At 44.9% G+C, this 24,438-nt stretch overlaps 1 protein-coding gene across 4 annotated transcripts; it reads right to left on the bottom strand.

Moving 5' to 3' along the window:
• Positions 1-142: 142 nt before the first annotated feature.
• flvcr2b (FLVCR heme transporter 2b) lies at positions 143-24,135 on the bottom strand. Of its 4 annotated transcripts, XR_009523815.1 has the most exons (11): positions 19,107-20,482; positions 16,438-16,579; positions 13,154-13,294; positions 11,383-11,450; positions 10,758-10,861; positions 9,293-9,403; positions 7,691-7,796; positions 7,475-7,586; positions 5,506-5,561; positions 1,760-1,989; positions 143-845 (listed from the first exon to the last, which is right to left on the bottom strand). XR_009523815.1 is itself a non-coding variant. In XM_060042270.1 (10 exons), exons 1-10 carry the CDS (start codon positions 23,157-23,159, stop codon positions 1,897-1,899), a joined length of 1,413 nt encoding a protein of 470 aa, XP_059898253.1. In that variant the 5' UTR covers positions 23,160-24,135; the 3' UTR covers positions 143-1,896. The 4 variants fall into 4 exon arrangements, 3 of the variants coding, with proteins under 3 accessions (XP_059898253.1, XP_059898252.1, XP_059898251.1); XM_060042270.1 differs by lacking the exon at positions 19,107-20,482 and adding an exon at positions 22,680-24,135 and having other exon boundaries at positions 143-1,989; XM_060042269.1 differs by lacking the exon at positions 1,760-1,989 and having other exon boundaries at positions 19,107-20,486.
• Between the last annotated feature and the right edge of the window lie 303 nt (positions 24,136-24,438).

Raw genomic sequence — 24,438 nt, forward strand, 5'->3', positions numbered from 1 at the left:
TTGTGCACACACACGTTCACATGAGCTGCGCTCATACAAACGTAGGCTACGTGCGGCAGCCATTGTTGTGTTAAATACAGATTACTATTAACTGCATTTTGATACGATGGTATTGTATGTGATATCTTCACCACTTATGAAATTATTTTCATCCCAGTTCAACATGTTTAATGTCATGTTTCCAAAGATATGGCATGGTTTGGAAGACTCACAGAGACTTCGAAGTAGACAGCCATGATTGAAGATACAACTAAGCATATTTTTCATATTTCACAGATCTGTTGCTCTTTTAAGGCATTTTTAAAATGTAAAAACATACAAACCACAATAATAGCAGATTATTCTTCACAACAAATTAATCTTTTTCCCTCACAAAAATAATAAAATAACTTAAGTCATTAAGAAATAACCTACACAATTTCATTTCTGCTGTGTGGTTTCCCAATATCTTAACAATCAAGTTTGAACACATTTTAAAGTGATAGAAGTTACGTATAGAAAGACATTGAATTGTACTCTAATACATACAAAAAATATTTAGGCACTGACATTATCCAGAGTGCAATGATTTTGTGATTTCTGTGGTTGAGATTCCATACAAAACATACCAAGTACAAGAAAGATTAACAAACTATGTGTACAACAATGTTAATTAGAAACCTTTGATATAGGTATAAATTAATAATGTTTAACACTTTTTTGAATTCAGTCATCTTAATTTACTTTCACATTCTGTTTGATCATAAAATGATCGTGTGTGTGTGTGTGTGTGTGTGTGTGTGTTATTAACACTTGAATTCCCTCAAAATGGTTGTTGAAGGTGTGCCAGTCATAGAGTCAGGATCCTGTCAAGTAACAACAAGGTTATTTTTTCATCAATAGTAGTTAATAAAAATATAGCCTTTGATGGGCATTTTCTTTACAAAAGTGTTCTTCCTGCATATTCCCAAATGTTATGTTGATATTCTATAAATATACATTGAAAGAACTGTACTGGTAACCGTGTGTCATTTTATCCAACTGACATCCATGACTGGTCGTTTCGTTGAGTGACCGTTCAGTTGAACATGCACACACCAACCACCAGGTGGCAGTCCTAGGACGGGTGTTTTAAAGCTTCGGGGAGGATATTGCATTCAAAATACACGGAATACTCAAGGACATGTAATAATCAACCAACCCTAATGTTAAAAATACATTACTCTTATATTACCTACTTATTATTTGAAGACTGACTATGTCACTGATACTGTAAACCCAAAGAGCAAAATACAGTACAAACAGTGTGGAATGACAATAAAAACAGAAGATGTGTAAAAAAGTTGAACAACCACTTAGAATCCACAGAGAAGTATCAACTAAAAATGCTGGTCGGTTTGACACACTGTGTACCAATAGTTCGCTCGGGCGCATCTCCACATCCTAAAGTAGGTAACGCGTCCGTGATCGTACGAAAACACAACGCAGGAACGTGAATCATCGATGGAAGAGGAGAAAGGAAGAGTTAGTGGGATGGGGAGGACATCCAACAGGCAGGTGTGTGTGTGTGTGTGTGTGTGTGTGTGTGTGTGTGTGTGTGTGTGTGTGTGTGTGTGTGTGTGTGTGTGTGTGTGTGTGTGTGTGTGTGTGTGTGTGTGTGTGTGTGTGTGTGTGTGTGTGTGTGCAGCGTGCTGATTACCAGTAGCGTGATGGGATTGGGGGTGAGGGGGGGGTTGGGTTGGGTGGTGTCAATAGTCGGTGTGCCTCAGCCGTGACCTACCTTCGCTCGTCCGCGGGTCGCGCTAGGATTTGGTTCGATTTTGGTTTTTGTCGAACCCAACAAGTGTTTGCTTGGTTTTGGAAGTGAAAGGGTGGGGGGGGTGAGGGGTGGGGGCGGGTGTGATGGTGGTTGATTGGTCAATCTCTAGAAGGAGGCGGGACGCTCTGCGGCTGGATCATTGGGGTGACGGCCCTGCACTCCTTGCCCGGGTCCGTCATCGCTGCTGCGGCCTAAAATACACAGCTGGTGGTCAAAACTCAGACCCCCGGACCACCACCTGGGGGCCTACGGGGGGGGGGGGGGGGGGGGGGGGGGGGGGGGTCATGCAGGAACGAGGCGCCACAGAAAGACAAGTACACCCGGGCCCCATGATGGGGTAATGCAGGACAATACTCAACAGAGACACACGAGCCAGCGGGGGCCCTACCGCTCCTAGAGTCATGTAGGAACCCGGGCCTTAGGGATAGTCATGCACGGACCAGGCTGCACAGAGACACACCAGTGAACTGGGGCCCTACATATAGAGTCATGCACGTACCAGGCTGCACAGAGACACACCAGTGAACCGGGGGCCCTACATATAGAGTCATGCACGTACCAGGCTGCACAGAGACAAACGAGCCAACCCATATGCAAATGTTTGTAGTGTGTTTTCTTTCTGCAATTCAAATGATTATCATAATGTTTGTAAGCGGAATACCGGAAATGACTTGAATAATTATTTGTCTATTAATAATATGTTATGGAAACGTTTGTCCTTTGTATTTTCTTTACAGACTTTTTGCATATGGGAGGTGTAAGCGTAATTATATGTGATGATCTCACCACGTATAATAGTATTTTAAAAGGTTTTTTGGATTCATTAGTTCTCATTAGTAATGCATAATAATTAGTGGTTATTAGTGACATTAGCCAATAAGGGTCTCTCAAAAGGTGAATATAGTGAGACTCGAACATGCATCATATCACTGTATCAAGTGAGCCGAATGATCATAAACCCATTCAACGCATTCTGAATTCAACGTAATCCCCTCTATCACGAACACAATCATCCGCCGAAAGTTTGTAACCACAAACATGTGTTTTTTTCTTTATTTGTTTGTGTACCATCCTTCCACAAAGTCATGTGAACTCTCAGGTTTTGAGCGACTCGGTAGAAGATCAGAATCAAAGTTCTGTTTAATTTCCGTTTCCTTCTTACTTAGTAATTCAAAACGCATTATTGTTTGTCGAACTGCCACAACATAATCAGCGACACTGGTGCCACGTCATACATCATCACCGTGACAACCTCTTGTCTTGCTTGGCCGCTGTCAAACACACCAATAATCCACAATCACTCTACATCCCAGTGTGTGTGTTTTATCGATTATGGCTAGACACATGAACACACGTTTTTGGACTTGACCCATCAGACTAATCTTATCTCCAAAAGCCAAACAGCAGGGCTGCGCCAACACAAGGTCAAAGTTCAGGTTGACGCATAGAGAACAGAGAGTTGGCTTCCCGCTTGCGGGGGCGTACCTTCTTATCTGAGTAAACAAGAACAGTTCAGACCACGACTATTGCTCTCCCCTCTATTCAAAAGCCAACACCCCTGCCCGGCTCATGAGCAAGGCAATGGCACCGAAACCTACCCTTCGTTCCCGTTTGCTGTGCTGGACGAATTTCTCCCACAGGGATTAATGAAATAAATCTTCTACTTCTCCCTTAACTCTGTTCCAAGCAAAGCACAGTGCGCTCGGCTAACCCTGTGAGGGGCTGAGCGTTCCACGGGGGCACGGTGTCATTTTGACATATGGCTGTCGTAACGTTACGTAAACAGTGCAGAGATAGCTGAAATATTTGCTTTAATGGTCAGCAGGAACTGTTAGTGCTCAGGAGACCCTCAGAATCGGACCTCTTGGAAAGGTCTCCGACGTCCAAGTCCGGGAGATTTGTTTTATGTATATAAATGTTTCATAAATAGTACAAAGTTCTGCTGGTGTCTCAGAATATCCCAGCCCGGCTCTGTCTTCAAGCACGAGCAAACAGACATCCCTTGATGAATCAAACAATCAATCAATCAGGAGGGAGTGAATGAGACGGTCAGAGTGCTCACGTCAAGTTGTTTTTGTCTCGTGCCAGGGAAGCCCTCCCTTCTGTTTACTGTATAATGTTTAACACTTTTTGAATTCAGTCATCTTAATTTCTGTTCACATTCTGTTTGATCATAAAATGATTGTGTTTACTGTCGCTGTTTAATTCAGATCGTTGTTTATCATTGTTGAAAAATGACTTATTTTAAATTGTGAGGCAGTGTGCGTTGTGGAATATGTTCTTGCTCAATGCGAGTGCGCTTTACTGTTGGACATTGCAGATTTTCCCTGTTAAATCTTTTCTGTTTAATCTCCTGGAATCCAATAGAAACCCGTGACTTGGCAGCCGTGCTAACGATTAATATCTTTAAACGGCCCGCCGAAGTTTTCTAAGGCCAACCGTATCTGTCAGGCCACATATAAAGCGATTAGTCTAACGGTCTCATGCTCAAGGTTGAAGTACAAGCCAATGTTGGAAATGAAGGACGTTCGCACATCGGATTATGGGTCTTAACTTTTTGTACTCGCCAGGTTAACAATATGACAGGATCAAGAATAAATTCACGCAGAGCTCCTTCTGCAAAGTAAACGACACATATTCTCCTAGGCGGGGGTTCATTATTTCATTAGAAACAAATGAGGGGAAACTATCTGGGCATTCAAGTACCTAACAAAGCGGTTGGTCAAAAGGCTGCTGTGGTACACGGTAACTACTGTTCTTAGCGGATGAACACAGGAGTTCAATAAATCTTTGTTTAGCAACAAAAGAAAAGTGGCGGGGGAACATTTAGAAAAAAAAAAAAATGATAATCTTCCTCATGATACTCCTGTGAGGTAGTAGTGACATCACACAAGGTGACAACCCCAGTGAGTGGAATAACTTGCATCGCTTTGAACGGCCAGAAAGGTCATTAAAAATAGACGAGGCCAATGTGGTGTTCAGCACGAGCCCTTCATAGCAACACACACACACACACACACAAACACACACGCGTATGTATATTTTGTTATAGTGCTAATCACGTGACTGTACAGAGTTTCAGCAGAGGAAGAATCAGAATGAGTACAAAGCAGCATACGGCGGCTGGCCTGCGGTTATATCGAGTACTGCTAACACGAGGCACTACTGCTAACACAAAGCAATAACACACAGCATGACTCTACGCTGCTCTGATCAAGTTTACAGAACCATACAAAAATCATGGCTGGTCCAACTGTTGTCGTACAGAACCAATCACTGCTCCGATCTTTGCTTTCCTCCACCGTCATTTCTAAAACTGCTTTGCGTACTATTTGAGGAGAGGAGGAGAACTTTCTACACCGACAGACAGAACCAGGGACGAACTGCCCCGGGATTATAATTCTCCAGTTTGATACTCAATCAGGTCAACATGCTGTTGGGAAATCTTGAGCAATGGGAATTGTCAAGTTTCATTGACTAAAATATCCACATATTTAAAAAGTTCCACCTCGTACTGGTGAGTTTTTCTTTTGGTATTTGTAGTGCAAATATTGTCTAAATAAGGTTGTAATTTTATGGTATCTAATTGAGTAGCATCAGGATAAGCAGCTTCAGGATTAAACCAAACCCACCCATTAATTAAGTCACCCATAGGACTTAATTTACCCCAGCACATGCATTGGTTAATGACGGATCCAAACACTTACTGCTATTTTGACCAGCTTGTTGGCTTTTTGTCGACGAAGATCCGATTTGATCAGAGCTGTGGGAACGAAACAGACACACTTCGAAGTTAGATGAATGACAAGTGAATGTGAGTTACTGTATTAACCCCTGGGTTAAAGAAGTCTTTAAAGGCACCCAGTGCAACTTTATGTAAACATTCAATGAAAAATAAACATTCAATTTCTAGTCTTTTTTACACGTAGTAAGTTTCAATAACTCCATACCATTACATATCGACATTCAAGGAGCAAAGATGAGACGTCGTTGTGTGGTGAGAACTGATAGAAAATCGTAAACAACAACAATCGCCGGTGGGGAGAAGCCATTTTTCCATTGACTGGAAGCCTGCTTTATTTATTGTAGGTTACAAAAAATAAAGAAAATGGCGGCATTGTTGTTGTTATCGATTTTGTATCAGTTCTCACCACACAACGACGTCTCATCTTTGCTGCTTAAATGTCGGTATGTAATGGTATGGAGTTATTGAAACTTACTACGTGTAAAAAAGACTAGAAATTGAATGTTTATTTTTAAGCCTCGAAAGTTGCACTGGGTGCCTTTAACCCAGTTTCTTCGCGTATAAACATAACATGTGAAACACATAGATTTGTTTTTTGTCAAGCTATTACAAATATGAATAATGATTAATCATGGATTATGTACAATTTATCATGAATATAATATAATATAATTATATAATTTGATCAATCGTCTTTTTTTAACAACAATGTAAAAATATAAAACAGTGAAAGTACTGTAGACCGCCAGCAGGTGGCTCTCAAGCGCAGCGAGACTCTTCACAGAAAGTTGGCACCGCAGCATTCCTCCATCAACGCTTCTTTATAAACAATGCATTATTGTTGACAAGGACAAAACTTTCTGTCTCCTCCGAGTCAATTTTGTGTACCGAGGAAGAACGACCTTTGTTCCAGAAAAGTTTTCCAAGGTAACCGATACATAACTCCTCTATGGCCTCAGAGTTATTCCTTTAGGGTTAAAGCTAGGAAATCATTTCTCGATCATGTCCAGACTAAGTGAAAGGGCTCCGCTTTTATTCCCCAGGACAAAGATGGCAATGTGAATCTGGGCACAAAGTGGTGCATTAGCAGTGGGTGTCTCTGAATAAGTTAGGCATGGAAGAAGGAGGTCTCTGTGTGGTCTGATCTCTGAGAGGAGAATCATTGTGACCGTCGGCGTCTCTTGCCCTCCTGTTTCCTAGCCAAGTTATTTATTGCTCATAGAGCGTTAAATGGACCATGAAATGTAAGCTACCTAACCTTAATCCGTATTTAAGACAAATGTGTAACGGTGCCAAGTGGGGAACAGACGTGAAACTAGGTTGTAGTTTGAATAAAGAAATGTTTTTATGTGTTATGGTTGATAATGGCTTCATAAAAGTACATTATCAAACGGCTGTTGACGCTAAAGTCCAGATCCTCCTACTAATCTCAACGTGGCCCCTGGGTAAATCCCGGTGACAGGGCGGACCGGTGCGTTATTGCGCTGTTCGTATCGCGTCGTAGCGCACACACGTGTGCGTCCTAGTCAGCGTTGAGGTATGAAGATGTCATTCTGGGAACAATAAAACGCAAAGGTGACCGCACGATCGATCAGCAGAACGTCTTTGAACCTCTGGAGTTAATCAGTAACCACGGTGACCAAAGTCGCCCGGCAAAAACTGTTGGCAAACACCTTTAAAGTATCCTCTTATGATCCCTTGTATTTTAAAAGTACAATATGTAATAATTAGCAATTTCAAACTAGCTTCATTCTAATAAAAAATAATATTAAACCCTCTGCCTCCCTCCCTTTCTCCCCAACCCCCCCCCAAAAAAGAGAGGCTGACTCAGTAAACGTAACATGAGATTAACAAGGCATTTCAAACAAGTGATTTAGCACACTGCACCTTTAAAAGGGTCACGAAACCCCCAAAACCGTTTGACCTCTCACCTGTCAGTCCGGCGCCGATCAGCAGGAACACGCAGAGGAAGATGTTTCCCGGCAGCGTGCCGTAAGTGTCAATGATCTTCCCCTGGCATATCGTGAATATGATCCCGAACACCTGTCGGCACGAGGGGAAAGGGTGAGTGGCACACACACACACACGCGCAGACGTAGGCTGACATCTGGGCCGACAACTACAAAGACGGCAGCTGGGGCCGTCACCTGTGCGGAACAGTTGAGCAGCCCGGAGGAGGTGCCCTCTGACTCGGGGTACGTCAGCTCCACGGCGAACTCAAAGCCCAGCGGGAGGTACCCCGTCATGAAGAACCTAGAAGAACACACGCAGGGACGGACCACACACACACACACACACACACACACACACACACACACACACACACACACACACACACACACACACACACACACACACACACACACACACACACACACACACACACACACACACACACACACACACACACACACGGTTTTTAATTGGTTGCTCATGCGGACGGGGAGTGGGGGAACTGTTTCAATTAAAATAAATTAGGAGCAGATTAGGTAAGAAACAAATCCCAGATGCAAGCAAGTATTTTCCTCTCTTAAGTCCTCACAACAGGAAGGCTGCATACTGACATGGCTCTCGAATGGTTCTCCAGTTCGTTGCCTCAAGGATATTTATACATAGAATGCATGTTTACCCGTACCTCAGAGTAAGTATGCAAACGCCCGATTGAAGAGTATGCATGTGTACACAAACAGACACAGAATATTTTAAACTCAGTCCATCTGCTTGAGTCTGTGCATGTGGATACAAATGGTGTGTGCATGTCTGCAACACCTATGAAATAAAGTGACAGGTTGTTGTTGAAAGATTCAATACATATACCACTTTCTTTTTACATTATCCACCTTTTGCCAACAACAACTAAACCCCTTTCCTGTGGTTTTGCTCCAATAACCATAACTATGGAATCACCTGCCCAGAGGTGAAGATCTTATGGGTGCGCTGGTCTTGGCCTCGGCTATGTTTGCAATGGGCCTGAAGCTACGATCGACGTCCCTGCCCCTGTGTGTGCACACGCTGGACAAATACTGCCACCGTATAGTACTGCCCCGACGGCTGAACGAATAGAGAGGTGGCCGCTGGCTGTCTTAAACACACACGTACGGAACCTTCTTGTGTGTGTGTATGTATATATATATATATATATATATATATATATATATATATATATATATATATATATATATATATATATATATATATATATATATATATATATATATATATATATATATATATATATATATATATATATATATAGATATAGATATAGATATAGATAGATATAGATATAGATATAGAGAGAGAGAGAGAGAGAGAGACCAGTTTTGATTCAGTTACAAAGGGTTTCCTTGATGTGAGTGACCCACATTGACGTCCGCAGAAAACAACACGATGGGCCGCGATCGAGGAAGTCTGAAATGTTGAGTCTGTTGCTAAATGTTTGCCAGTTGGGTATTTTACTGTCTTTTCTACATGCTGTTAAAAACAGATGAAACCCTCTCGTTTATAGCCCTGGAAAAGTTTTAAAAAAAAACACGGTAGTTGGTATGTGAACCCAAACACATGTTTAGTGCGGACTGCCAGGAAACCCTGCATGTATTCTTTATTCTGATTTGTAGACCTGCTGTGGTTTGGGTTGCCAGATCAAAAGGATTGAGATAGAAGGAATCATCTACTCTTATCTGATCTTCAACGGTGACATTTTCAACATTTAAATAACAAGACAATCAGATGCATGGAGGAGGGGTTACCCGAGAGATCCGGCCGTGATGAAGACCACCCATAGGTGGCCCAGACTAAGGGTTGAGGTGTATACGACCATCCCCACCAGAGACATGAAGTACACCACCAGGGTCGTCTGCCTGGGAGAACACACACACACACACACAACCACACACACACAGATAAGTGTTGAAACAAAAACATACACTGGGTCCAGCTGGTTCCCAAGGTCTCACGGCCCGCTAGACATGTGTTTGTTTTACAATTTGGGTAAAAAGTGGGAGTTTGAATAGGCCGTTGAAGGTGTATCTAATGAAAATAAAATAAAACCTGTGTTCGGATCAGTCTGATGGAATCGGGAGCGATAATGAAATAGCTTAAATACATTTAAATAGACTTAGCCCGGTCTCGACTAAACTGCAAAGCTTAATAGACTTTAAGAGACAATACACTTCTGCTGCATCGCAATATAAAAATATACCAAAATCCTGCCCTCATAAAATAATCGAGGTGGACAAATAGTGTCACAATATGAAAAAGAAAAGCCAACATGTAGTCCCATATCCTAATCTACGATGAGATGAGATAGCCCTTTATTGTTTCCCGTCAGGAAATTGCGATCAAGATTATTTCAATATAGTGTCCCATCTTTAGTTCAGGCACCCACGCCTGTTTGGATAGCGCTGGGTGGCTGGGGGGGCAGGGAGGACTGGGTTGAGACCCGGGGGGGGCTGTCAGTGTCCCACCTGGGTCAACAGGCCCCACAGAGTCCCAAACAGCCACCGCGACAAAGCAACATCCACGCTCCAAGCCCCAGACGTCTGAAACAGCGCCGCGAGCACAACAACACATGCTCAGGGCGGGAGCCTGATGTGAAGGGAGGGCGGAGCCTGATGTGAAGGAGGGGCGGGGCCTGATGTGAAGGAGGGGCGGGGCCTGATGTGAAGGCAGGGCGGGGCCTGATGTGAAGGAGGGGCGGGGGCCTGATGTGAAGGAGGGGGCGGGGCCTGATGTGAAGGAGGGGCGGGGCCTGATGTGAAGGAGGGGCGGGGCCTGATGTGAAGGCAGGGCGGGGCCTGATGTGAAGGAAGGGGAGGGCGGGGCCTCTGGTCTCTCTTTGGAGCTGGGTTATGGCCTGGTGGTTTCCTTTGTAAAAGGTCACCTGACTGCGTTCTTCGAGGAAACCTTTTCACTGAAGCCATCGCTTTTGTTTCAAAGTCATTTGGACGTGACACTGACAATGACACGCAGCCACCAAACCGCCCATTCCAACCAGAGATTTGTCTTCGTCCCTAAAGACGACGTACATTTGGCATATCATCACGGTCGCAGTGAAAATCATGCACATGTTGTATATTCCCATTTAGTAATCTAGCCTTTAATCCAAAGCGACATACAGTGACATCAACGAGCAGTTTGGACTCAGACATCTCCTGACATGCAGGCTGCCGACAGTACTTATTGTATTCACCAGTCTGCTGCTAGTCCTCTTACTTGTATGTCTTGGTTTTGTCCAGCCAGATGCCACAGATCAGAGACCCCACCATGCCGGCGATCACGATGGTAAGTCCGATTCTCCCAGCATTCACCTCTTCACCCTGAACAAAGGTCACACAGCAACCCACAGATGTTAAAGGACGACGTCATCATTCTCTTCATTCTTCTGTGGTTGCGCTCTTAAAACCCAGTTGACAGGTAAAACAGGGCGATTGCAGATGTCAACTTGAACAGCATTGGGGGAGGTGCATGGGTGGGACAATTATTAGGTATCTTTCTAGGAGAACACACCTCACATACAAGATGGAAGACACACTTTTCTCGATCCGCTAGTCCGTATTGTGGCGACAGGTGACGTTCAACTTGAGTGTCAAAGAATCAAAGGAGGTTTTGGCCAAATAACTATATCCTTACTGGCAGAAACAATGGCTAAGTCTGTAGCATGGTGACTGGCCAAAAATAATTTGAATAATTTGAATAACAGCAGGTAGGGGGGGTTTAGGGCCTCTCACTCGAGGAAGCCTATGGGCAGACTGTGGACAGGGGTTCGATCTCACAACCCTGCAGCGGGGAGTCGAACACCAAAACCACCACTATTAGACTGCCCAAGGGCAGGACTTACAGGGTAGTGGATGATGATCATCCGGTTGAGGAGGGTGCCGACTGCGTAGAAACAGCCAACGTTCAGTCCTGAGAGAGAGAGAGAGAGAGAGAGAGAGAGAGAGAGAGAGAGAGAGAGAGAGAGAGAGAGAGAGAGAGAGAGAGAGAGAGAGAGAGAGAGGAGAGAGAGAGAGAGAGAGAGAGAGAGAGAGAGAGAGAGAGAGAGAGAGAGAGAGAGAGAGAGAGAGAGAGAGAGAGAGAGAGAGAGAGAGAGAGAGAGAGAGAGAGAGAGAGAGAATAATGTCATGGTAGAAAAGATAGACATATTACCAGTTACAAACTAGTTACAAACTGTCTGACGGCATGAGGATTCTTGGCAACAGGAAAGTATGTAATACCCTGACCAGCTATCCTCCATGAACCCAAACAAAAGTATGAAAAGAAGTCTGCATATTAGGACAGGAATTTGCCAGGCCTGTCATTCTAGATTATTCATAATGCGATTAGCAGTTCGTAATAATTAAACCAGTAGTTGGTGGTAACCAAGTACTATTTACTGAATATTGTATAATTTCTATATTTGTACTCAGTACTTCAAACAACGGGCAGATTTTATTTACACTGAGAAAGTCTTTTGAGGACATTTTAGTTTTATTTCAATGCTGTTTAAGTTTGGCTGCTGAACGTTCCATTAACAAGAACCAGTGGTCTCCATGGAGACATGATCAAAATACCCCCTTGCCTTTCTTTTCTGACCAATCACACACAATGTTCAAATCGCAGTCATCTGCCATGGACTCTACAAGTTAAACAATTTTGGAGGAGTAAGTTCTGACAAAAGTTTGGCAAACAAAACGTTTGTTTATTAACTCCGACGTCACATCATTCTGTCCCCACACCTCGCCAAGCTCATCAGCCAGGTCACATCTCATCTCGTACACTTTTTTCACACAAAGTATTGTGACCTATTTAGACGGGAGACAGTCTAGTTAGTAAAACGACAAATAACTAACGAGCGTTATCGCTAGATGCGTCTTCAGCATCTCCTTTAGCTGACCTTTTACAACTGGCAACCAAATCTATAAAATAAATATACCGGAAAAGCGCTGATAGCAATCTCACAATCTAATCTCTCAATAACTCAATAAATCCCCTGTAGATACCGCCATGACTACATCACCGTTGGGTGGAGTCGGCGTAAAGATACTCAATCTATCAAAACGTCTGCATAGGTTTTGAGATATCAAAAGTCCACGAAGATCTACCAGGAAGAGGAGTACAAGAGGGGGGGGTTTAGAAGGGAGTAGAGATGTTCAAATACCATTCTTTCCTTCCCGATACCGATTCCTGAACTTGAGAATCGGCCGATACAGAGTATATACCGATACAGCATTGTAACTGATGATGGCACTGGTTCTCTTACAATGACAGCAATGTCCACTTACTTTTGACTATCAATTTTTCAGAACAAGATCATTTACATTTCTAATCTGTAATTATATTAATTCATTTCTATTCTTGTAGTTAAGCAGAAGCATCCATGTTTTTCTGACTTGGTAGCTCAAACTCAAGTAGGTCGGAGATGGTAACCGTTAACGAAACATAGAACAACACCGTAGTGTTGTGATGTTCTTTGCCTGTATTGTAAAGGGGTCACGTGATGCATCGGATCGGCGCATAGACTAATCTACTCGCAAGTCATTTCCGACACTAGCATCGGTATCGGAACAACTGTAGAAGGGGGAGGGGCGTTCTCAGCGAAGGAACGCCTCTCCGGGCCACGCCCCCCGTACCGTAGGTGACGACGAGCAGCATGAAGGGCCGGTTCCGCACCAGGCGGAGGATGGAGGCCAGGTAGGAGTACTGCTCCGGGGGGAGGCTACGCGCCCGGGCCTGGGCCTGGGTCGGGGGCAGCTCCGGACGCTCCTGGAACACTGCGGAGAGAACCGGAATGTTGTTGGAATGCTGCACATGTTTAAGGAATTCACTAAAAACAAAACCCATATACATGTAGTCATATAAGATAAATAAAAACACTTTGTGTTATTACTTTCCCTTTGTTCGTTTGATTATATAAATATAAACAGCTCCCGTAGAAATCGGCAGGTACTTCCACTTGGAAGTCGGCCTCAAAGGTTCAGGAATAAACCCAGTACAATGCATCACGTCACAGGAGGACCGGCGTTTTCTTAGAGCAGTGCAGCGCTTTTTCATGTTTCCCTTTTTATGGAACAGGAAAAGGTCTGCAGGGGGGAGGGGGGAAGGAAGGGGAGGTGAGGGAGGACGAGGTATTTGTACATTCCTGGTGTTTATTTTTGTTTGACTAGACCGCCATTATTGTTTGATCTTCAAACTGTTAAATTTATATTTCCAATGCCAGCGAGTTTGAACTGAATGGCACCAAACTAGGCGGAGACGGTCCGACCCCCCCCCCCCCCCCCCCTGTGGTGCTGACTTTTGGGGACATAACATTCTGAACCCTGCGCCCCCTATAATCAACCCCCTACTGAGACAGACAACACAGGGTCCAAAATATCACTTAAAAAGAGAAGGTCTGTTGTGTTAGCGGAAGTACTTTGGGTATTAACGAAGCATTTCTGTTTGTGTTGTTATAAGTACTAATCTGGTTCTTAGTTTGGGTTGGGTGAAATGTCCGAAGGATGGACAGTGTGAACGCCAGCTGACAGACGGCGGAGTGAGATTAATACAATGACAAGAACCACATACACAGGGAGAAGAAATATGGAGGTTTTTGAACAAAGACTTTGACCAAGCAATATCTGAAACGTGACAAGACATGGATATCCCTCTTATCAGGAGATCCACTCTCTCTCTCTGTCGCCTCTCACCGCTAAACCCATGCGACTAAAAGGGGCGTCGCTTCCTCCGAAGATCCCGCCTTCTCTCCCTCTCACTGTTAAACCCCATGTTACTAAAAGTAACATGGGATCTCACTCTCTCTCGCCCGGAACCACACATCTGGAGTGACCCCTTCCTTGAGTTCAGTCATGTGATCGTCCTGAAGTCCTGCAGGAGAAGCCAGAGCCCGCGTCCCCCCCCCCCCCCCCCCCGTGGAGCCGATGAGACATGTTCTGGCCCGGGGCCCCGAACCACCCACAGCAAGACTGTTCCCAGGGGCCGTGACTCAGGGGGGCCCCAGATGGCCCCGCCAGCAGGGCAACCTTCACACATTTGGCATCCGATGATGTGTACGAGAGAGAGAGAGAGAGAGAGAGAGGAGAGAGAGAGAGAGAGAGAGAGAGAGAGAGAGAGAGAGAGAGAGAGAGAGAGAGAGAGAGAGAGAGAGAGAGAGAGAGAGAGAGAGAGAGAGAGAGAGAGAGAGAGAGAGAGAGAGAGAGAGAGAGAGAGAGAGAGAGAGAGAGAGAGAGAGAGAGATGGCTGAGTCACGGACAATGGACGCTTCACACCACTGACCAACTGGTACGTGTTGTTCACTTTCTCACACACACAGACACACACAAGTAAACCTTTGCATTTAAACAAAAGACTTGTGCTGCAGGACATTCGTACACTCAATTGTCTCAAGTGAAGCGGATCCGTCTCGTGTATTCAAAGGGTCCATGCTTCAAACAGGGGAGGAAGCTGTGTTAAAATCGTAGGTCAAACGGCAGTTGGGTAATCGCGTCAACACCGTCAAACATTGCTGTGCTTGGCATTCACATGGAATGCCCCGACCAGTCAACCTTTTGTTGACTGGAGACTTGACTGGAGACTAAAAGGTTTGGAGCCAGCCAGACACGCACCAACAAATGTCACACTTGGTGGACACAAAGTAAGAAGTCTCAACTGAGTAAGCATTTACTCACCTCTGGAAGTTCTCAAAACGCTGATTTTGAATACAGTTGTGTTCAAGATTGAATTTCTACAAAGATTACGGTGGTTCATGACCTCCAAGCTGGCTCCATGCATGGAGCCTTGCCTCCACCAAGACCATGACAGTGTTTCTACCATCTCGTCGGGTTCTGCCCGCGACCCGGCTGAGATCCCCCTCTCTGCACAGGCTTAGGGTACCCCTGCGATGGGGGTTTCCGTACCCATCACCCTGGCTGTCCCTAGGCCTCCCTCCAGGCCTTTAAACATGCATATACCCTACTGCATGAGAGTACGCATGAACTGAAAGTAACGCTCTCGTCGTTGTGAACCTGTGTCTCGTGACTTTGAGACATACATTACAAAAGGAACAAGTCAAAGAAGCCTAAAGCAGGCTGGGGTGAGTTTGTGTGAATGCAGCGTGGAAGAGAGGAGACTATACTAGTGGTCGGGTTGGTAGTGAGGAGAATGGTGAAGTAACAGCAGACAGGGATAAATTAGACACTCGGGGGCAGTGGGGTTCCGTTGTAAAACCCATTTCCTACCGCGTGAGTAACTTCCTCCATGACCACGTGTCATCTGACACCGCAACCCGAAAATGTCTTGAATGGAAAGCTCGTGATCGTTACTCCAGTGCAATATCTTTACGATCCAAAAGTCCAAGATAAGGAAGGGGCCTTGTCTAGCTGTGTACGAAAAACTCATTTTGATAGTTGTGATCTTTACACCTGATCATTATCGTTGCACATAAAATGTCCAAGATAAGGGAGTGGGCCTTGTTTGAGTTGTGCACCGGAAACTCATTTTGTTAGTGATGATCTTTACACCTGATTATTACATTTGCACTTCAAATGATGAAGATAAGGGAGATAAGGGAGTTGATAAGAGTGTTGAGTTGTTCTCTAAAAAAACATTTTGTTAGAGGATCTTCACCGTACTTTATCTTTGGGATTCAAAAGTCAAAGATAAGGAAAGGGCTCAGCGATGAGTTGTGTACACAAAATGTTTCGGTGTAATGCAGTTTGGTGGTCAAACTTTATTTTGGGAATCAAAGTTGAATTCCTCCACGATGACATTTGGTTCGGTTTCTCCATCACCATGACACTGACCGACAGTGTCAAATATTTCTAGTGCGGTGACTTGTCGACATTCACCCAGGACAACAGAGGCGTTGAGGTGTTTTATCACGCAGACGTTATATCCGCCGCTCCTGATCAAAAAACACAAAACCAGACGAGTGTCTCACCAATGATGACCAGGATGAAGAGGAAGGTGGCCACACCGGCCGTGATGTAGAACATGTTGCGGATGTGCCCGGCCAGCTCGTCCATGTCCTCCACGTTGGGAACCAGGATGGGCGGCAGCAGGAACCCGATGGCGATGCCCAGCTGGAGAACAGGAGAAATGTAAGCTTTATGGCAATTTCTACCAGAGGCCCTCAAACTCACGTGCGCCAGTTTACCAATCACCAATCACCTGCCTACACCTGCTTTATAAAGAGTAGTCCAACACGAGTTATTTGTTGCATAGGTATTTCGTTCGATGCTCCCCCTTCAACCCCACCACCACCAGGTCTGCCCCAGTCTACCGGTCCAGGGAAAGGCCGGCAGGATATGCCGAGTCCACACGTTGTCCTGGATACGTGACGGGGCTAACCCCAAAGACTTATCATGCAAAGACATTCTCTCTCATGCTATCATTCGAAGTAAATCTTTATTCGCATTTCTTGGTGAATGAGTCTTTATGGGAGAACAACAGCTGCAGGGTTAATCGCTGGCTGAGGAACCAACTGTGATGTGTTGCATTGCCACGAACAGTTGTTGTACAAAATGTTGCTTCAGCGGTCAACTCCACAAGGTCGGACCACGGGATTGACCCTCTTTGTGTCGCTTGGGTCGCAGCCCAGTGCCTACTCTGGCAATCTTGAGGATTTTCATGGAATTTAATGTTTTCGAGGTTGCTATCTCTGGCCGATTGAGGGAAAACAATGGTGACGGAGCCTGTGGCCCACTGATGGAAGCTCTTCTATTTGCTGTATTATGAATTCTAGGAACTGGGTGATAGCGACCCTATTTGTATTTTTGGGAAGAATTATCGCTTATCGTCAAAGAGAACGAAACGGAAATCTTTGAGATTGCCACTTTGAGATAGAACCGAATAAACTTTGATGAATGAATGAATGGTGGAACCTTAGTGGGCTCTAACAGTCCCAATAATAAAGTGATGGAAGACAGGATCTTAAAAAGTAACTATTCAACAGCCCAGTATTGGTATCCAAATTAGAGTATTGGCTAAAGAAATGAGCAACAGAGGACATAGAGAGGAAACGAAGATCTCACAGCTACCAGATATATTGCCAAGAAAATGTCTGAAACATTTCAAAGTAAAAGGTCCTTGGATAGTGGCTAGGCCACATCAGTGGATGGTGATTGGTCAGACACCTGGCTGCGTACCACGTAAGGAAAAATAAACTCCACGCTTTGAACGACTTGAAGGCAAAGAAGACAATTAAAAAAGGAGTCATGAGATTGCAATGGATTTCATGGAACATACTTTTCTGAGGCTTAGTTCACAACATTCTAATTGTGTGATTAAGGGTTATCAATTGGTGCATTGATAACCCTTAATAATGCGATAAAGGGTTGCTGTCCATTTATAACCCTTAATTATGTTATTAGTGAGGGACACTCCTCAGGAGATTAGAGCAGCTGACAGAATGCAGAATACTATCAGACAGTAGAACTTAGGGCTGGGCGATTAATTTAATTTTGATTGCGATTTTAGCGTCAAACGATCACAAAATTACTATAATCAAGTTTTTCGATTTATTTATTTTTATGTTTTTTTTTATGTTTTATAGAAAGGGCAGAACAGATGGATACATATCTGTATATTATTTTAGATTCGAACATTTGACAATTTGGGTATTTTTTTAAGGCAAAAATATCAAAGTTCTCAGTTACAACGTTTTTTTTGGAGAGACATGCTGAATAAATACAACATGTTTTCTAACTCAAAAATAATCGTTTGAATAATCGTGATTTCAATATTGACCAAAATAATCATGATTAGGATTTTTCTCATAATCGAGCAGTAGAACTATATACACGTCCAATACTATTGACTAATAACTTTGAAGAGCAGAAGTTCAGAATATCTGCATTTAAATTTGACCTGCTACATTTAGTACATTTGTTTATTAAACACTTAAGGAATTAACCATTAGTCAACATTCGTTGATGCAGTAATAAGCATTATTATATAGCATTAGGATAGCATAGGGGTTAGGGTTTGAGTTAAATAATAAATAATAGAAAACTTACAGAAATTAACACAATTAGGAAACATGAAGTAAATGATTACTAGACACATCAGTTAACTATTTATGAACTGTTAGTAAATGCTTATCATTGCATTAACTAACGTTAACTAATGGTCATTTAGTGCGCCCTTATTGTAAAATTGTCACCAATTTATTATAACATGCAAACCAAACACCGAAAACACAACACTCAAAGTTACCATACACACATTAACCACCACTAACCATTCACTGAGCAACGGAGAAGAAAGCATTGCACAACCCAAAGTTTGACTCAACAATAGTGGCATAGCTTGGCTTGATAAAACTGATACAGCGCAGGTATGAGGAGGCCTGCCCGGGCCATAACCTGATGCCGACCCTCACGCTAAGCCAATAAAAGTCACACCTTCCCCCAGCACCCGAGGCCAGGCCGGTGTGTACACACAAAACAAAGTGCCATTCACACATCCGTACACACTAGCTTCCCCTAACGGCACACACTACCTCAAAACGAGAGAAAAACACAGCAGGACTAAAAGAGGCACCGAAGATCGGAAAAGAAGTCAGTGCGGTGAGGTCCCCATTTCCGGGGAGACGCCCCTCTGACAAACCTGGTTCCCCAGCACCCCGACGGAGCAGGCAGTGGACACCTCCCTGGGCCCGAACCACACGGACGCCAGGTACGAGGGGATGCCCAGCACGAACACTGTGGCCACCGAGCACACGAACTGGCCGAAGAAGGTGACGGCGAACAGCTCGGGCCCCACGCTGCCGATCTTCACCCAGGCGCCGATGCAGTTGAAGGCGGCGCCCACTAGCACGACGTCGCGGACACCGCGGCGGTCCAGCAGCCACAGCACGGGCAGGATGAGGGGGATGTAGGTCAGCAGGTAGATCATGGACAGCCAGTCGACCGCAAGGGGGTCCACGCCGTAGAAGCGGGTGAAGATGTTGCTGATGATGCCGTACTGCAGCCACATGAAGGCGTTGCTCGCCGACACGGCGCTGAAGAGAACCAGCATGACCCAGCGGCGGCGGTACACCTTCGTCTCGGCGGCCTCTGGGGCCGGCCGGAGCTGGGGGTCTCCCTCGACCAGGTCCAACCGGGAGCTGGTGGAGAGGGACTTGCCTAAGGGCCCGGGGCTCCACACGATGGAGGCGAGGCCCGGGGCCGTCTTCGTCACGGCCGGACCCCCGGTCCAGTCGTCCCCGCGGGGCTCCGAGGGGTCCGCACAGCTGCGCTCGGTGTCTCCGTTCTGGGGCATTCCGAGGCCGCGGTGTTGGCTGAGAGAACGAGCGGTGTGATCTCTGACTGTACTCGGCAGACTCTAACTCCCTTAACCGTCTGTCGAGTCTTATTCCCAAGAATAAAATACTAAAATAGACACAGGCCAATGATTTGCTCAACTAAAATAAAATCGGTTTAACACGATGAACCATCTGATGTTTTAAGAGGAGATGCTGCACTCTGACCAATCCAAGAGGGACAGCTGCGACGACTCTGCTGTGCAATGTTGTCTCTGTAGGCTGTTTATGTGTCGCGCAGACCACGTTAACCCATTCCCACCCTGTTACATGCGTCCACTTTGATGCACGTGCATCTGTATTTATCCTAAACAGCATAGTGTTGCTGAACCCTCAGCCCCCATCAATTCAACATGAACACACTCGCATCACGGGCACCGCAGGCAGAACAGAAAAGTTGACCGATAATTGCTCAGGCAACTCTCGCTAACTGTTGAAATATATAACTAATCGTTGTAAGCATGTTTATAGGAGCTTAATACCTAAAAGTATCTGTAAACAAACACTTGGGTCAGCACTTTGAATCATTTGTGTCCTGCATCGTTACGTTTACGGGACGACCTAGAAGCCGCCAAGTGCTCAGTTATGTCCTTGCTCCAGTGATTAGAAGGATGATTCTCTCTGCACTGCAGCTCAGTGGCTCAACCTGCGAGTGTGTGACCATGAAGGCAATACGCATTGTAGCAACCCATTGCTAGGGTTCTCCTCAACTGCCCCGAGCCCTGTTAGCACACCCCCCCCCCCCCACCCTCCTCCTCCCCCACTGACCAGTCCTGCATCACCTCCACACCGATCCACCGGTTGACTCCTGGAAGCTACCCTGTGGAATTGAAACTGGTAATGCTGGTATCTGATTTAATAAAAGTCATGGTCTCAACAGGATGCAGCCCAGTCATGGAGAATCCATTCGAAGATACTGCCTGATATTCAGGCAATTAACCAGCCTGCCGACTGGAGCCTAGGCTGAACTGTGATGACATCTTGGCTAGGGTCTAAAGACCATATATAGACCATGCATTTCCTCACAATCGCCTAATTGTGCTTCTTTAAACAACATTCAGGTCAAGTTGAAGTGGCTCCTTTTCGCTAATATTTTACAGCACCCTGACCTGAAACAGTCAGGTCAGTGTCAATTTTCCAGGGATAAGGCTAAGGCTAAATATGAAACGGTCTGTTAATGGTGAACTGCTAAGCAATGACCATAATATATCACTGATGATAAGGGCATCACAACTAAAGTTGACAGAAGCCGAACAAGTCTAACCACCCATGAATGATACACCAATATCATCTACATTGAGTTGGAAAATACTTAGAAAATACAAGTGGGTTGTGCGTGTGGTTGTTCTGGATGTGTTTTTGCATTCTTGCGCGTGCGTGCGTGCACGCACGTGTGTGGTGGTTTCCATACTCCCTACTTGATAACGAGTTGAAACCAAGTAAGTACGGTTGGAACCAAGCAAATCCAACAGGATCTGTCGGTGTGCATGGAGACGTTGATGTGCACCCATGGCCTTCAGTGAGGGGCTTCTATCAAGAGCAGAGGGCCTGATAACATCCACAATGGGAGCCACTACCAAAGAATAAAAGTGTTGCCCAATATCAGCTTCTACTAAAAGAAATAGAGTACACTGCAGAGCAGCTTGTGGTTTAATTTACCTTTTTGTAACAATGCTGCCCAATGCTGAAACTATAAATTATAGCTGGTCCACATTATTTCACAGTTGAAATCACTGTCACCATGCTCCCATCGGTCCACTGATGCACATACTAGATTGACTGCTAATGAGCGTTAAAGCCTATAGTATAGAAAGTCCTAAAATGTACTATTACCACAGAACACAGGAAATTACCTCATCATCTCCCGCCGCCCCTTCCTGTGGGGAAGAATATTTGTATGGAAAAGGCATCCCTTTTATCAATAGCCCGGCGGTGTCATGTGACATTAAAGAAATATGAATTTTCATTCAATACATATACTAAAATAGAAGACGCACTAATGCCCATTACAAAGAGCGGTGTATCTTATTTGTGCAGTGTTGTAATATCGGTCATTGATTAGGAGTCACTGGGTCACATGACATGGGAGCTTTTAAAAAATATTGATGCATCTTCCATAAAAAGATTTGTAATGAATATTTATGTAAATATTTGAAATATTTATGTAAAACAAATTGATAGTACACTAGCAGTCAAAATATTTGTTCTACATGAGACCGATTTGTTAAAAAATATATAGATCAAAATTGTCCCAGATATAAGCCACAAGTCCCTATGAAGTTATCGAAATAAAATAAAAAATCGCGTAAAAAAAATGTGTTTATGGACGGTCCCTAAAAGGAACCCCCTGTGGTTCCGCCTTCGGAGTTGAGCTAACCGTCCTCTACTGACAACATTGGGGGACACTGAAGAAGCCACTGGATCCAGAGTGAATGTCTTTCGTGTATCCAAAAAAAAACTAACTTCAAGGCACTACTACTATATCGCACCTATTGATTTGAAATGGATGCTTTAATACCAATCGCGAACGCACTAACCGTGAGAAGAACTGGTCGTGGTCAGCTACTCTGCAGACGTAGCCAGAGGGTATTATTAGGTCAGTATTAGGGAACACCATCACGCAACGCTGAGATGGAAACTTTTATAACATTAAACGAGAGAACGGGGAGGTGTTGGCGTGCGTAATTACGCGACTTGTTCTGCATCGCCAGAACACCACAGAGATGTCCAAACGTTTGACCTGCCAGTCAACTACACCCTTGAATTCATTCATTCATTCACTCACCTACTCACTTTTAACCAATCGGTGATGAAGTAACAAGTTATATCAACAACAATTTGTTAATATTTCACTTAAAAAACACTACTCTCCGCCATACCTGATTGCCGAACACTCCTATTGAACAGGCGGTGGACACCTCCTCGGAGCCGAACCACACGGATGCGATGGTGGACGGCATGCCCAGGATGAACACCTGCGCGCACGAGCAGCAGAACTGCCCCAGGAAGGTGACGGCGAAGAGGTCCGGCCGCACGCTCAGCACCTTGATCCAGGTGCCCGCACAGTTCAGCGCCGTGGCGACCAGCGCGACCACCCGGAGCCCCTTCTTATCCAAGAGCCAGGTGACCGGGAAGATGAAGGGGATGTAGGTCAGCATGTAGATCATGGACATCCAGTCGATGGTGAAGGTGCTCACGTCGTAGTAGCGCATGAAGATGTTGCTGATGATTCCGTATTGGATCCATTGGTACGAGTTGCACAGCGAGTAGGAGCTGAACAGCAGCACGATGAACCAGCGCTTCACGTACAGCCGGGTCGGCTGCAGCGGCGGCTCGGCGGGAGGCTCCTCGACGTCCATCCTGCCGGGTGTCCCTATGTCCCGGGTGTACCTATGTCCCGAGTGTATTTATGTCCACATGGCTGCTTAAAGTTCTTTTTGGGGGGGTTTCTGAGTCACTGAGTGTGAGTGTGTAATGCCCACTGGCGGGTCAGCCCGTTCAGGGTGTTTATACTGTCTACAGCTGTAAAGACTAAAGTTTGCCCGGTTTAAAATGACAACGCGTAAACATACTATCCCTAACCCTAACACCAGAACAGAACACTATTAGAGTCAACAGACTTGTTGAACGTAAACTCAACCTAACCAGCGCAACCGGTATGGAACTCAAACTCCCCAGGAATAGAATTGACAAGCAGAACTCGTTTCACTCCCACTTGAAAGTCTGTCTTTGCTTTTAGTGAGCTACTTACGTGCCCGCCTAGTACCAGCAATCACACGTGATCATGATCTCCTTGTGTCACTCTAGGTCCACGCATGTAGTATTAGCACTGGGTCCGTTTGTCTAGATACAAGCCACTGTTGGGTCGGCACGTGGTACAATTTCCCTACCCGGTGACACAGCTACTCGAGTCGACAGTCAGCAATTCGGTTCCAGGCGTTCCCACTTCAAGACGGAGCGCACGGAACGGGGTGCTCCGAATTGGCGTTATCGGTGAGGGAGGGCGAGCACTCAGGACATGGGTGGCGGCGAGAGGGAGCTAGCTAGCTCTATTCGTTACGTGTTTCCGATATTACTTTAGTCCGATTCTACGTTCAAGCTATACATTTATTCAGCCTGTCATTTTGTTGATGTTCTTGTCATGTTGTATTATTTTCGCCCTTGGCCCGTAAACTGGCGTACACAGTTCACACGAAGTAAAGAACCGGAAATAAAGTGGGCGGTAGACCGGGATAACGCTACAACACAGTATCCTCTCTCGGCCTAACCAGATTGCTGCAACGAAAGTTTCCTGCCGTGGGATAGGCGGGGTTTATTTCCAAACTTCCCTCTTCTTTTCAATGAATAAAAAAAAGTGTTTGTTGTCATGCTTTTCGTGGCTGTTCGGATTATTATTTGAAAGTCAAGTTGGTATTATTTCAGAATGTTGTAGGTAATTTTCAGTGTTCTCTTATTTTAATTAAACTAATTAGCACTAGGTCCAAAAGGCGCAAAACAAATGAGACATCAGATGACTCACTTGCTAAGTACAGGGACATCGCCTATTTGGAGAAAATCAAACAAATACTCACAAGGTCAAACGAAATGTTTTGGCCTCCATGTTTACAATTAATCCAGAGATCCGGAGGGACGTAATGA

This window comes from Gadus macrocephalus, chromosome 21 (assembly GCF_031168955.1).
Source record: "Gadus macrocephalus chromosome 21, ASM3116895v1".
NCBI classification, from domain to species: domain Eukaryota; kingdom Metazoa; phylum Chordata; class Actinopteri; order Gadiformes; family Gadidae; genus Gadus; species Gadus macrocephalus.

Excerpts from the sequence above, each read along its gene's own strand:
- flvcr2b (XM_060042268.1), bottom strand. The coding sequence starts at position 19,760 with ATGCCCCAGAACGGAGACACCGAGCGCAGCTGTGCGGACCCCTCGGAG. Across the intron at positions 9,404-10,757 it reads GACAAAACCAAGACATACAA|GCAGACGACCCTGGTGGTGT; the intron begins GTAAGAGGACTA and ends GTGTTCTCCCAG. Across the intron at positions 1,990-5,505 it reads ACAAGCTGGTCAAAATAGCA|GCCGCAGCAGCGATGACGGA; the intron begins GTAAGTGTTTGG and ends TGTGTATTTTAG.